The sequence below is a fragment of the Rhopilema esculentum genome, chromosome 11 (assembly GCF_057945365.1).
Source record: "Rhopilema esculentum isolate cy_ngs chromosome 11, ASM5794536v1, whole genome shotgun sequence".
In the NCBI taxonomy this organism is placed as follows: Eukaryota; Metazoa; Cnidaria; class Scyphozoa; order Rhizostomeae; family Rhizostomatidae; genus Rhopilema; species Rhopilema esculentum.
Genome location: NC_142825.1, coordinates 14,480,615 through 14,495,100, shown reverse-complemented (window position 1 = coordinate 14,495,100; position 14,486 = coordinate 14,480,615). Strand labels below are relative to the sequence as shown.

General features: G+C 36.9%; 1 protein-coding gene across 1 annotated transcript; it reads left to right on the top strand.

The window, feature by feature from the left end:
- The first annotated feature begins 10,226 nt into the window (after positions 1-10,226).
- On the top strand, positions 10,227-12,597 carry LOC135693414 (uncharacterized). Its single transcript, XM_089111290.1, has 2 exons — positions 10,227-10,551; positions 11,469-12,597. The coding sequence occupies exons 1-2, from the start codon at positions 10,509-10,511 to the stop codon at positions 11,801-11,803; spliced, it is 378 nt and encodes a 125-aa protein (XP_088967416.1). The 5' UTR covers positions 10,227-10,508; the 3' UTR covers positions 11,804-12,597.
- The last annotated feature ends 1,889 nt before the right edge of the window (positions 12,598-14,486 follow it).

Genomic DNA, 14,486 nt, shown 5'->3' with positions numbered 1-14,486 from the left:
GATGTGAATAGAAAGAAGCTGTTGTAGCGATTGGAAGAATTTCACTTCTAAGCAGAAAAGTGCATCTTCTTTGTCTCGAGTGCTTTTAATAAGTCATGTTTACACATCCAAAATGAAAACATTGCGATGATATAGAAAGTTATCTGCTCAATTCATGCAATTCATAAAAGTTATTATAGACAAACAAAAGAAATAAATGTAAAATAAGTTAGTGAATAGATCAAATTAATCAATTATATATAAACTGTTTATTCTCTTTTTATCTCATACGCTGTTTTAAAAAGTAATCAAATAACAGTAAAAAATGTATTTGTTGGAAAAAAAGGGGGGCTTTGCTATCCCCCCCCTGCAATTACGCCGTGACTACTAAAGAAGAAAGATCTAAACTGTCTTGCAAAAATTTCCGAAATGCTCCCAGCTCTTTTCTGTTATTATGATAACAGCTCCCTAATGGTAATAAAATCCGAGGGGGCAAAACAAGATGGCAATAATTGTTGGAAAGCGCCTTGTATAAAAGTATCATACAAAACTTTGATTACACATCCGATTTGCAAAAATTTCTAATTAACTTTGCTTGGAAATATGCAATTGAAAGGAACCAGGTGCCTCTCAATACAATAAAAATGCAATGCAATGCAAACGCAATTTATAACAATGAAACAAAATGCAACACAATGCAATTCAACACAAAACAATACAATACAAGACAATACATTGCAATACACACACAACACAGTTAAAAAAACACAATATTATATTTAAATGTGAAATAGAAGGACATGGTTGCTGGTTAGCTCTTTATAAAAAACAAGCTTTTCGTGAAAGTTTTCTTGTAGCTGCATTCTTGGCAATGTGGAGGAGAGGAATAACTGAATGGCGACAGACCTAAGTACTTTCCTCTGCAGTAAGAAAAGAGTTGCAAGGTATGTGTCATATGCAAGCCCCAAAAGGAATAAAGAGTTGTACAGAAATTCGAGTGGAAGGAGGTCTTTTTGATGGTAATGAAAATACCAGTTATCTGTAAAGGTTTCTTGGTTAGTTCAGTAACATGGAATTTCCAAGAGATATGCTCATCCATCAAAACATATCTAACATTTAACATATCTAGCTCTGGTAACTTGTTCTCTAAAAAAGCTTTTGTGGATGTTATCAGGATTTTTCTTCTAGCTGAGTTGAATATATCAAAATTTGGATATTAATGCCAGCTAATTTATCTAAAGCCATGATTCAGTAGCTCTTTCAGTAGCGACACTTTCAGTAGCTCTTTATTTATTTCATTACTAGGCTTGGTTATATTTTCAGACTCATAGTAGTTATTCGTATCATCAGCAAAAAGAAGAAACGAGAGCATTTTGGATACATAAGGGAGATCATTGGCATAAACTAGAACAAGTAAAGGGCCGAGTACAGAACCTTTAGGAACACCACAGGCTATGCCTCCAAGTTCAAAAGAATGATTATTTACCGAAAAAATGCTATCGACCCGAAAGATAAAGTGAAAGCCTTATAAGTGGGGTGCCTCTGAAAGAATAGTGGTGGTATGATCAACAGTGTCTAATGCTTTTTAAAGGTCAAAAAAGATTTCACAAACAACTTTGTTTGAGTCAAGTGTACATTTTATTCTTTCACTCAAACTTATCAGTGCCTGGCTGCAAGGCCACTTGAGCGTCCATTGCGGGAAACAAATTGCATTTGAAATAAAATATTATGGAGTTTCAAGAAATTTTACAATCAATTGTATTATTTATGATGTTGTTGGCTTTTGCTGTAGCAGAAGTTGTGATATTTTCAGGGTAGCAATGATGATGGAAAAGGGATGTCATTTCGTTAGCTTTTTCTTGGAAGTGATCATGGTTGGAGCAGATTCGACGCAGACGACGTATCTGGAAAGAAGTTTTTGCTTCTTGAGATTGGGACGGAAAGTAATAGAGAAAGCTGTGTGAATCTGCTTCCTTGTAGAATATATAGGTAGCAATGGAGTTGCTCGGTGATAGCAATAGATGGTGAGCAGGTTATCAAGAAAGGGTTAACTGTGTGCAGAGATAGTGTTTGTAAAATGAAGCGCTGGGTCGAAATCATCGGTGTAGTTCATAAAATTCTGTAGAGGTATAAGCGGTAATGAAATAGCATCGACAATACCCTGGGTGTCAGAGCCTCAGTGAAAGAGTGGGTCGGTGGAAGACTGCATCAGACGACTGTTGGACTATCTCTTTCACAGAAGCTCTGGTACACAGGGTACACGGACAACATGTAGAATTGAAGATCAAATTCTTCTGGTATCCAGCATCATGGTGCCAGCGTCAGTGGTTTGAAGGTAATGGTAATAATAGGGAAAATGTTAATATTGCTTGTTGCGAGCTTGAAAGACTTTATATTGTAAATTGAGTGTCCCAGATTTGTAAATGAAGACTTGAAAAAGGCGTTTAGCTAATTAATTTCTCCTGCATAGATTTACTGTCGAGGGCTGACGAACAGTTACCTTCGCCGATTTCGAAACAGTTTATATCTAGAATCGTTTGCATTAATATCTAGCCAACTTAATATACCATAGGCTCTGATGAAGCCCCGTATGCCGGGGTGAAATATTAGCCTTTACTGATTTACGTGTATTTCTTGTTGTGTATTCTCGGCGTATTGCGGTGTTTCTTGTTTGCTACATTAATATATACCATACCTAGCCTTAAAAAATTTCAAGTACCGTCTTCTAACAGCCTTTCAAATCAGGAACTTTGAAGACTAGAGAGAGTAACTAGGCCACAGCTAGATCAAAGACAATGGTTAAATTCTGTGCAATATCTGGATGTGCCAACAGATTTTGAGGGGGCAAGAAGATCTTGAGGAAGAAAAGTCGGTTCGCAAGAAATAGTCAGGGCTGTTTCCAAAAAAGTCCTTTGATAGAAGCATGAAACCTACTAGAAATACACAGTTTGATGCGCTGAAAAGGGTAGGTTGCAGACCCTTTCCAAAAATGCCCCAAAATTTTGTTTTTCAACTAAGATTGTGACCCGATTGGATGTGTTCATATACTTGTGAGCATATTCATCGATAAGAATATTACAACATACCAAAAATATTCATAATTCAATTAAATTTGAAGCAAAATAGTCCAAAGCAAATATAAACTTTCTATTAACATCAATTATTGTACAGAAATAGGAAGAATTTACCATCTTTCTCATCAAAGAATCAAGAAGATCCTGTCTGTACTTTTTGCATTTGTTACTGCTAAGCATCTGAAAGTAGCTTTTAGACACTAAGCAGCTGTGCTTATCGAGCAGAATCCATAGAGATAGGGCAACATCCTGGTCCTTCCCCTTGATGTGACCACGGCTCGTGACCTCTATTGATACTCCTGCTGATTCTACTCTGCTTCTAATAATTCTTGGTGAGTCAACTCTTGCGGTATCACTACGGTACAATAATGTGGACATTGAAACTGCAACGGGTTTCAATGTACGACTCGGATGGCGAATCGGTCCCGCCACTGCACATATCGCAATATATCAATACTAATTGCACGCCCCGAAATGTTCTGTCTAAAGATTGGTTGATTGGCAAGCAAGGAGTTAAATTTTAAAACAAAACAAATATACATAGATGCAGCTCGCAGATCTTCCAAGGCATGAAAATGTGTTACAACGCCAAGTAGAATTAAACTGATGTCTTACTTTTTTATAAACTAGGTTTGTTTTTCATGTATGGATTTAAGCACATCTTACAGTACCGTTGTTTTAATAACCATTATAGAGGATTCGGATCTTTTATCCAAGCCTAAAAAAAGCATTTACATTTTGAAAGATTCACCAATACTTTGGTCTTACAGCCCTGACAGACAAAATGAAGAAACGTATGGTTTACGTGTATTAGTAGAGCTGACCTGATGCGGACAAACGCTTGCGTTTTTTCAGGTCATTTTGTGCCTACTAAACCTTCTGCACATATGCGAATAAAGGCATTCTTATCAAAAACTAAAAGTTGACAACATCAATGTATGTCACTGAAACATAGTCCTCTATGTTTGCATTCCAATTCTTCATAGGCATGCGTATGGGTCGGTACCATCAACTAAAGCCTTTTTCTCCTTGTATGTGAGTTTCTCCTGAGGATCCAGGGAAGTCACACAATTTTTCAAACTTGCTATTTTCACGGAGGCCGAATTATGGGCCGCAACTAGGGATACTATTTGCGTGCAGTAAGAAAGCGGTACTTATAAAGTCTTTAAAGAAACAGTTTCAAAGACAATAAGGCACCGCAAGCAGGTTGGTTAGGTATAAATGCAACCAATTCTACATATATAAAGTTTCCAAATCGGCAAAGATAACTGTCCGTTTCAAAATCTATATGGCATAAATATCGCGTTGCTACATGTATCCAACACTGGGTTGTGATCCATCATGGCGGCAACAAGTAAGTCACGTGACAGGTGGGAATAATCTACAGTCAAACTTGCGCCAGGCGAAAAAATCCGACTTACGCAAAGTCCGACTTACACGTAAGTCGGATATTTTCCGACTTATGAAAAAATGTATAGGAGAACCAGATGGAATAGAGGTACAGATAAAGAATATATTGCATCACATAAAAACACAACAATCTTAATGATATAAAATATCCCCGTAAGGTATCTAAAAATAGTCACTGATTGTCTTTTGATGCAAACGCTTCGGCATTTCCCTAATTATAAGGGATTCGTTTCTGCTAGCCAAAGCCAGCATTTCTTCTGCAGATTCCTGGTTATCAGACCTCAATGCATAGCGTCTCAGGACATTGACTGAATCATGAGCTTCTGCGCTTGTTGGCTCTTTCGTCGGTGTTTCATCATCCTCCTCATCTGACTCGATTTCTGTAGAAGGTTTTTCTGATAAAAAGTCGACGATTTCGGTGTTAGTTAATGACTCTATGATTCCTACCTCATTTTTGTCAATCTCGACATACTCAGCAAACGGGGTTATGTTGTCTGCGCACAAAATGTCAGCTAATCTGTCCCAAATATTTGCAGATATGGATAGCTCGTCGTTTTCTTCGACTTCATTCTGCTCGGTTGCATAAAACCACATTTTCGATAGCAATTCTTTATGGTAAATTTTTTGACCTTGTTCCAGCTTGATTTGCTTGCAATCATCGCATCGAGAATGTTCCAATTAAAATCAGTGTCAGCTTCTGCGGCTTCTTAACGACGGGCAGCCAGAATTTGGCGATAATGAAGCTTCAAGTTCTATATGATGCCTGCATTTTAGTGTTCATCGGAACATCGATCGATGATTGCCTAAATTTTCCATTAAACGACAAACGTGCTGTTTTCAACCAGTGCGATCTTATTTAACGTGCAGAGGAAACGGAGCCAAAGAGATGCAAACTGTTTGTGCAGTGTGTAACGTGATTTCTACTGACTGATTATGATTTACAAAAGTGCATATTCATATAGAAACTTAATTAAGCGTTATACAAATAAAAGGATGTGCTTGATGGCTAACAATGGTGTGATTGATAAGGATAAAATGAAGTGTAATTAGCATAAAGAAAGAGGAATGTAGAATTGGGTAGGTATGTAGAAAAAGCAATAATGGCCTAAATTGAATCACTACACATCCATTGGTTGTGTCATAATTGTCGTATTTGGTGGCAGAAAAAGCAGCTCGATGTTTGAAAGTTCAACCTCTGGATCGCTGAGCATTTGTCTACAATGAGAGCAATTTTTTGCTTTTCCATCCTTATCTTCTGGTTAAGCTTTTGCATCCATTCTGTGAACAAGACACCTGTCATCTAAGCTTTCATATTTTGATGAATATTGGAGGGGCAAGCGCTTGACATTCTTGAAGGCTCGAGGCTTTGCATACTTTCCAATGCCATAAAGCGGCAATTTCTCAGTCCCATTCATGTTTGCCCTGACCAATGCTGTGATGTTGTTTTCCTTCATGATTCTCCTGGGTTGAAAATCCTAACGATTTATCTGGTAGCATTTAACAAAATAAATCTGTTTCATCAGCACTGAAAATATTTTCAGGCTAATAGCGCTGCAGAATGTCCTTCAACTTTCCTTCCTTCCATGCATCCACATTCTGATGATTTACACCGGCTGCTTCTCCACTTTTGAACACTTGTTTGATGTTATGTTGTTTCTTGAAACGGTCAACCAAAGCCATGGAAACTGCAGTTTCATAGCCAAAATTTTCTGAAAATTGGTCTGCTTTAGCAAGAAGCATCAATCCAGCGACGATTTGTCTACCATTTGAAAAGTTATGGATTTAAAACCCTTGCCAATCTTGGCTGAACGAACGGGATCTTCCATGGCTTTCATAATTTTTTCTTTAATTTTATTAGATTTGAAAGCGTACTGGGTGAAATTTTGAACTTTCAGCGTTGTCTTTTTTCCTTACTCCAGGGTGCTCTTCAACATATTTCAAAATATGGAACTTTTCTCCGTATGTTCTGGTACTCAATTTGCGTTTTTCCATCTTGCACGTAACTTGAACCACCCAACACGTAGGCGAGGCACTGTTTAACTATATCCTTTTAACCCTTACAGTTCAGGGGCGGATCTAGCGAAAATTCTGAGTGGAGCAGAACCTGAGGGGGTTAGGGGGCGGAGCCCCCGAAAAATTTTTCATGACCACGCCCTTTAGATTCTCTGAAAATGACTTTAATTTCATGCGAATCTCAGATAAAATTTCTAACTAGCACAAACTTTTAAATAAAGCTAGTAGCAATTTAGAGGTTATAAAAATTTTGTTAAAAAACTGCTTGAAACTGTACTTTAGTTGACGGAATTCTTTCTCAACAGAAACACGCAACTAACTCGGAATTTTAAAATAATAAACCAAACTGAATCTTTTATCTTTTCACGGCAGTAAAATTTCATGACGTATAAATGACAAGTCACGAAAGAATGGAATTTCACACCAAACGTTTTTGTTGTATTAGCCGATTACTAAAGCGACATGTGCCCTTTAATCAAATTGATGCCTTTGAAAGTTTCCTTTGCGGTGGTTTTTCGCGGAAATAGCAGTTTGTTCATCGGTAGAAGTGTCATTCTTATCAGTTTCAAAAACTCGCCTATGTAATCGTAATACTAAAAAATGCTAATGGTCTGAATTCAATCAACACAAGCTGCATTTGTGAATAGCTTTTATTATCTCTTAGATGAAGGAAGACAAAAATCAGTTTGAAAGACAATTTATAGAGTATTGAAATCGATTATATCATATCAGTCATTAGCGACCCACCCAGATTAGCAACGTTTGATACCAATTCCTTTCTCTTCGTATATTCAAAGAAAATCATAATATTAAAATTACATAAAACTCCTGAATTCAGAGCAGAGCTCCGTGCTTGAGACAAACACTCTTGATCGAGGGGCAAATCAACAATTGAAACCCTATAGCTCTTTTTAAAAATCCCTAGAAATCTGTTTGTTTGGAGGGAAACTGGCAGCTGAAAGAGTGAATTGCCCCTCGCCTCTGACAAGAGCTTTGATTCTATTTATTACAGCTAGCTACATTCCCACAAGTATTCCCAGCGGCCAAGGCATAAGGACCTTTTGCGCTTTTAGATTAGACAAAACGATCTGTACCATTATTACTTCCAAATAACTTTGTGATAAGAAAGTAATCTGTTAAATAACATGACTTGCTTATAGGCCTAAATGAACCCCTATCTCATTGGGTTTATAAACGTCCACAACGACAGCATCAAAAAGAGGGCTCCCTTAAACGACATACATAATTAACATTAGTAAACATACCTGTTTTGCCGTCTCTCTTTCAAAAAACTCAAATCCTTGTCGTCAGTTTTTTTTCGAAGCCCCGTTACACACAGAACGTTACGAAAGCTCCAATTCGAAAGAGTGCGCTCCAACTTGCTCCCGATAACGGATTCAAACCAATCGCAGAGCTGGATTTTGCTCCAGTTGCTCAGTAGTTTGATTGGCTAACCAGCACTTCCTGGAGCAAATTTTCATCAACTGGAGCAAAATCCAGTGGTCTGATTGGTTTATTTGACCATGACGTATTTCATGTGGAGCAAAATTGTGAACATCTCCTCCACAGTCAACACATAAGCAACTCAGACGACAAAATGTAAACCAGTTCTCTAAGGCACCTATCTAGTCCACAGGGGTTGTTTGGGGGGCATCAGGAAGTATTAATTGATGATTTATGAAGTAACAGAGCTAAGTTAATATCAAACAGGCACTATAATAAATTTAGAAAATTCTGACTGGAGCAGCTGCTCCGTTTGCTCCGGTCTAAATCCGCCACTGTCAGTTATTTCAAGATCAAAGAAATTATTAAATTTCACGCTCCTTTTTCTGGGCAGGTGTTCCCTGCATGTTTCGGAATTCCAGAACATGTGTTTCATCAGAATTTGATTATAACATATACTTAATTTCCATTTTTTTCAGATATTGTTTATGCAAGACTGTTTGGTGGTTCCTCTATATTGTATGTTTTGCACGTTTCAATAATCGGAAAAGAAAATTTACGTGACCTGATGATATCTTCTGAGGAAGCAAAGGGATGAAGGTATGCAATAGTCGTCAGAGCTTCACGAGACTACAACATGTTTATTGAGTCACAATTTTTTTATTAAGCCTTTGGTACCGCAAATTTGAAAATACCACAGAAAATCAGAGACATGCCATATTCAAGTACTTTTTGTTGGAAAATGTCCACATCTGGATATACATTCTGTGAACACCTTTGGACATTATCCGAGTTTATACTCAGACGAGTGTCGGACGAAAATTTTCCCTCTTTTCCATGCTATTTTCAAATTTGCTTAAGGCCGGGTTACACGATCACTTTTTACCATCACTTTTTTCGATATTGGACCAACATGCTGAAAAGTGATCGTGTAACATGCTAAAATTTTCCATTTTCGCTGCGGAATTTAATGCGCTTATCAGGTGTTAATCCTCTATCATTGGAAATTTTACTCTGAACGAAAGCAGAGTAAAATCGAGTTCATCACTTTTTATCAAAGGCGCCGACAAATTCTTACGTCATATAATGTTTTGATGAGAAGGAAACGGCCTAGAGTTTCGAGAAAAGAAGAAAATAACGTGAACTGTGCTCAGAAACATGATTATTAGCAGAAAACGAATATGAATAATGATTTGGAGTAAATCGAAGAGCAGTACATTACAGAAAAATAAATGCAGTTTAATAAAATACACTCATTTTTATAAGAAACCATCCTCGACATTGAGTGCGCGAGTTTCTTAAGGTTCACAAAGTTTCAGAGCTCAAGAGTTTTTGGAATTTTTCTATTTTATTCTCAAAAAACAAGAGCATCAATACTTTAAACTTGGTTTGCTGATCACTGTGTATTTTTATTCTTCTTGTAAGTTTGTAGTGTATAAGTAAGTTTAATCAAAATTAGCAATAGAAAATCTAGAAAATTCTGCATTTTATCAATCTAAATCAGTTTCTTAAGTTGTTTTTAGCACGAGTATTGGAGTTTCTTAACCTTTTCTCATTTTCGACTACTGGTTTCTTATAGACGGTTTCTTATAAAAATGAGTGCAGTGGAAAATAATGTTGCTATTAGGAAAGAAATCAAACGTTTATCATTAAAGTATCCAAATAGTTTATATATGTACAGCAGTTCAGTTCAGTCATGTGGTCCAACAAGAGATTTCCATTGCCATGGAACTTGTCCAGGTCCATAAAAATGGTCAGCGAAAATCTCCCGGACTGTTTCTTATAAAAATGAGTGTATTTTATTAAACTGCATTTATTTTTCTGTAATGTACTGCTCTTCGATTTACTCCAAATCATTATTCATATTCGTTTTCTGCTAATAATCATGTTTCTGAGCACAGTTCACGTTATTTTCTTCTTTTCTCGAAACTCTAGGCCGTTTCCTTCTCATCAAAACATTATATGACGTAAGGATTTGTCGGCGCCTTTGAAAAAAAGTGATGAACTCGATTTTACTCTGCTTTCGTTCAGAGTAAAATTTCCAATGATAGAGGATTAACACCTGATAAGCGCATTAAATTCCGCAGCGAAAATGGAAAATTTTAGTATGTTACACGATCACTTTTCAGCATGTTGGTCCAATATCAAAAAAAGTGATGGTAAAAAGTGATCGTGTAACCCGGCCTTTATTGCTTTTGAAGTCAGGGTGGCAAGATGTTGACATTAAGGTTTGATTTACATTTCAATACATCATTCACAAAACAACCCGCAGAGCAGGTTGTAAAATCTGAGGAATGAATGTTTGATTGACGAAGGAGGAACAAGAAAGCCACCTGCAGAGCTTTAACATCAGCAAGTACTGAAAAGTTGACAAAAGAATTGGATAAATATATGCAGGACAAATGATGCAAGAAATATTAAAATCATGACATTCTGTATAGTCCATCATTTTAACTAAGTATCTATTAGCTGCTGTAAGAGAAAGAGAGTGTAGCAAGCCTAGTTTGTTGGTTGTGATTCAATCGACATCAGACCATTTCACAGAACTGTTGCCTGGATTTCTTCTGTCCCAACCTCAGCCTAGCAAATATGATGTTGTATGCATGTTTAATAGCAGTTGTGATTATACAAGGTAAATGTACAGTTTATGTTCTGCCTGTTCAATCAAATTACTATTAACAATATCTTCAATACAAATCCTTCATATTGATGTGTGTCTTTCAACTGTTTTTTTTGCGCAACCATAGCTACTAATCATGAAGACGTATGCATTTCAAAAGCGAACAGTTATTCTAAACCCTTGGAATAACAATAGAATCCCTGATAAAAGTATTGTACGTTTTAAATAAAAAGAAGCACGGAGAGCCTCCTTTCTTGCTTTGTCAACGTCGTTGAATTAAATGTTATTGCCTGGTGGATCAGAATTACCCCTGTGCTTGAATAATTTGTAACTTGGCAAAATTCGAATAGTTGGTAAAATGATCACGAAATTCGTAAAGTTAATCATGGTCATGTAGATACCTTCTGAACATTACCTGGTAATTTACCACGATAGAATGAGAGAAGATGTTGAATTGCAAACAGCGTCCAATTTAAGAATACCAATTATTGTGTTAGTAGTGTTGAAAGCAATACCATGAACTTTTTAAGGAATATTTGTTGATAAATGTCAAGAATCGTAAAATTTTTCCTGGTCATGAAATACCTAAGCACCCACTTTACACTTCAAGAAGAACAGAATTGAACAGTTTTTAAGAAAAGAAAAAAATTTCATTTTTCTATGGAAATATTGTTCTTGTTCAAGCTTCATCGTCTCTAGCAATATTCTAAATGATTTGCAAAATTATTTATGCACCAGAATTAGTAAATGACTAAATATCAGCTGAAATCAGAAAATGATAGGAGATTCTAATGAAATCCTCCTATAATACGTTTGGGATGTAGATTTATATGCCAAATATAGCTTATGATAGCAAATCCTATGCCGTAATCCAAAACCTTCTGATAACGTAAGACATCGATGGCAAAAATATTTTTGTTTATTTTTAGTTGATTATTCAGCTGGACTAAACTGTTGGGATTGTGAGAGTGACATGGATTGGAGCAAATGCAAGTTGCTCAAGACAAAAGAATGCGTTTGGCCACAGACAAGATGTGGCAAATTCTATACCAAACAGGGAGCTGTGGAGACATACAGACGTGATTGCTTTACGGAGGAGTATTGCCGCGTGAAGCCGCAATGCACATCGCAGTTTTCAAAATGCGAAATTAGCTGCTGCGAAGGAGATGCCTGTAATGCAGCTAATGTTGTAACCATTCCGTTGTGGTTGTGCGTATTATCAGCCATGGGTGTTTATCTAATATTCTGTCTGCAGCAATATTGAGAAGCAAAGAACAGATAACACTGTCAATTTATTATATCTCTGTTTTTTGAATCTATAAATATTAATGTAAATAGCAAGTGACGACCTGCATTTAGGGAGTGTCATTTTTAACCCTGGGCCTCAGGGTGGAAGAATTTCTGAGGGGTATGAAATTATTTAGCCTTGTTTTAAACTGTTATCATATTATGTTCACATATTTCTTATGGGGGTATCAACCTTTTCAAGTATAACTCCACCGAGGTATAATTTGGACATCTTCCACAAAACAATGGCTTTTTTTTGCAGCGATATATAACAGTGCGATTTTGCTAAATGATATTGATAACAAAATTAACTTGGTGTACTAAAACATTAGCTAATGCAGATTGGAAAAACATGGATCATACCAATGCCATAATAGCATAACTAAAGGCATCAGTTAGGTGCAGTCAGCTGTTATTGAATCAAAGAGCCTGTTTCAATAGATGGCTAATGATTATAACGATCTGGTACTGCATTAAATTTAAACTGATACAAGATTCTCACAAACCGAAAAAGTGATTTAGATGCAAGACGCGAGTAGAAATAATATTGAGGCATTACTTATTTTCATTATTTTGAAATGGGGTTTTTTGATTTAGAGACTGGGGTAAGAAAACTTTTCCATTTGCCCCCAAAAATTCTACCATACCTGTACCCACCATTAAAAATGACAACCCCTTTGGATCTGTTAGGGACTAGCAAATAATGCCATTAATAATCATTACTTTATTGTAACTTGATTGCATTGAAAATAAAAATGTCTTTTACATCAAAGATTTAATGTGTCTCAATAGCTTTGAATCAAAAGGAAATACTTTACAACATTCTAGAAGCTTTTCCGTGTGACACTCCTCAGAGCATAAAACATCTTTCATGTGTTCTTTAAACATTTTTTTGTTTTTTGAAAAATGTTCCTCTGAGTGAGACTATAAATTCTGTTACAATGCCTTTACCGGAGTGAGGTTGATAGCCAACCATACCCAAAGGAGGTTTTCATTGAACTGGTGGGAAATCTACGACACATTACGTTTAATTCATCTTTAACATTAAAATGTACCAAGAAAGGATGTTGTAGATAGGGCACTCATGAAACTTGTGTACATTCAGCAAAATAATCTGAGTGTGGTTCATTTGTCGAATGAGAGAGAAAACCTAAGATTATTAGGAAGATGGCGAAGCTTTAGGTTTAATAAAAGATTGCTCTCATCTTCTACGGTGGCCGCTGGGTGATCCTAAAGTTGACCGCATCATTGGTCAATTTTGACAAGTAGCGAAGAATTTGGTGTTGCTTTTTATCGGTATGATGAGCAGACGTTAACTTTGTGGCAAAGATTCGGGAAGCATATGTGCATTCTAGAAATTGTTATGGGTATGGGAAATCCTTTATTGGATGAAAGCAAAGATCTACTCGTGCTTGATAAATGTAAGTACGTACGCACAAAGGGGGAGGGGGGAGCCGACCAAAAATCGTACGCTTGCGTGCAAAGGGGGAGGGGGTGTAATTGGTATTTAGTACGTACGCTTAAGAAATTCCTAAACGGGAAATTTGAGCCTTGCAAGCTTGCTCATTCATTGTTCATATGGCATAGATTTTAATGGGAAGTTTGTTGCATATTTTCATCCTACCTAAAATCTGCTCTGTTTGATGAACTTCCGATAAAAACTATGTAAAAGGCTTTGCCTGTTAAAAAGCTACGTACAAAAGGCTCAATGTTTAAGAATCTGCTTCGATATGCTTCACATGATTACATAAATAAGACAACTGCATTAACATATATTATAACAAGGAATGGTCAATATGGACAAATCCCTGAATTTCCCTGGAAACTCTAAATTATTTCCATTATACCTTGAAATGGGGGGTAAAAAAGATATACGCAGTGTACGCAAAACGGGGGGGGGGGGGGTATACGAAAAGCGTACATGTGCGTACAAGGGGGAGGGGGGTCAAAAAGTTGCTCTCAAACTGCGTACGTACTTTATGGATGACCCCAAAGTAGAATCATCGAACTAGCCGGTAATAACTGTTATACTTTTGATTTCGTACAAAGAGGTGCGTGAAGTGAACACGGCCTATATTCAGCAAATACAATATATTTAATCCTAAAAGACAATTGGTGTTTTACTTTTGACCATTCTTCCTGACCTTGTTCTCCGGTTTTCTGCGGCTACCTCCTCCACATCCTCCTCTTCGCGTGTTGGTTCTTTGGAATCAATATCTGATTTGCTGTAGGGGATTGCGTTTTGTGTCATCATCACTGACACGATATTCTCCCTTTTTTTGTTCTCAGTGGCTCTCTCTTGGATTCCTCCTATTAGGGTGGCCAGGCTACTTCTGGTTGCAGTGAGGTTCATGTAACACATAAAACGTAGGTTTCGTCTCAATTTTCAGCCGTTTGGTAGACAAACTTCTTAGGATCTTAGGGCGACCTTTTTCAGTATTTTGCAGATTCTTTTTTTGTCCTGGGTATCAACTGCTTGGCCTGGTTGAAACTCTTCTTTGGATTGCCTAGTGGTGGTGTATTTTGTATCGTAATATGTTTTTGCCTGGACTCTTTCCATCGAAGAAAAACGTAACAGTGGCGAATGATATCTTGGAATCTAAGGAAATTGTCTGTAAGGGTAAAACCATTCAGTAGCTTGGCAGAGGACAACCTGCACT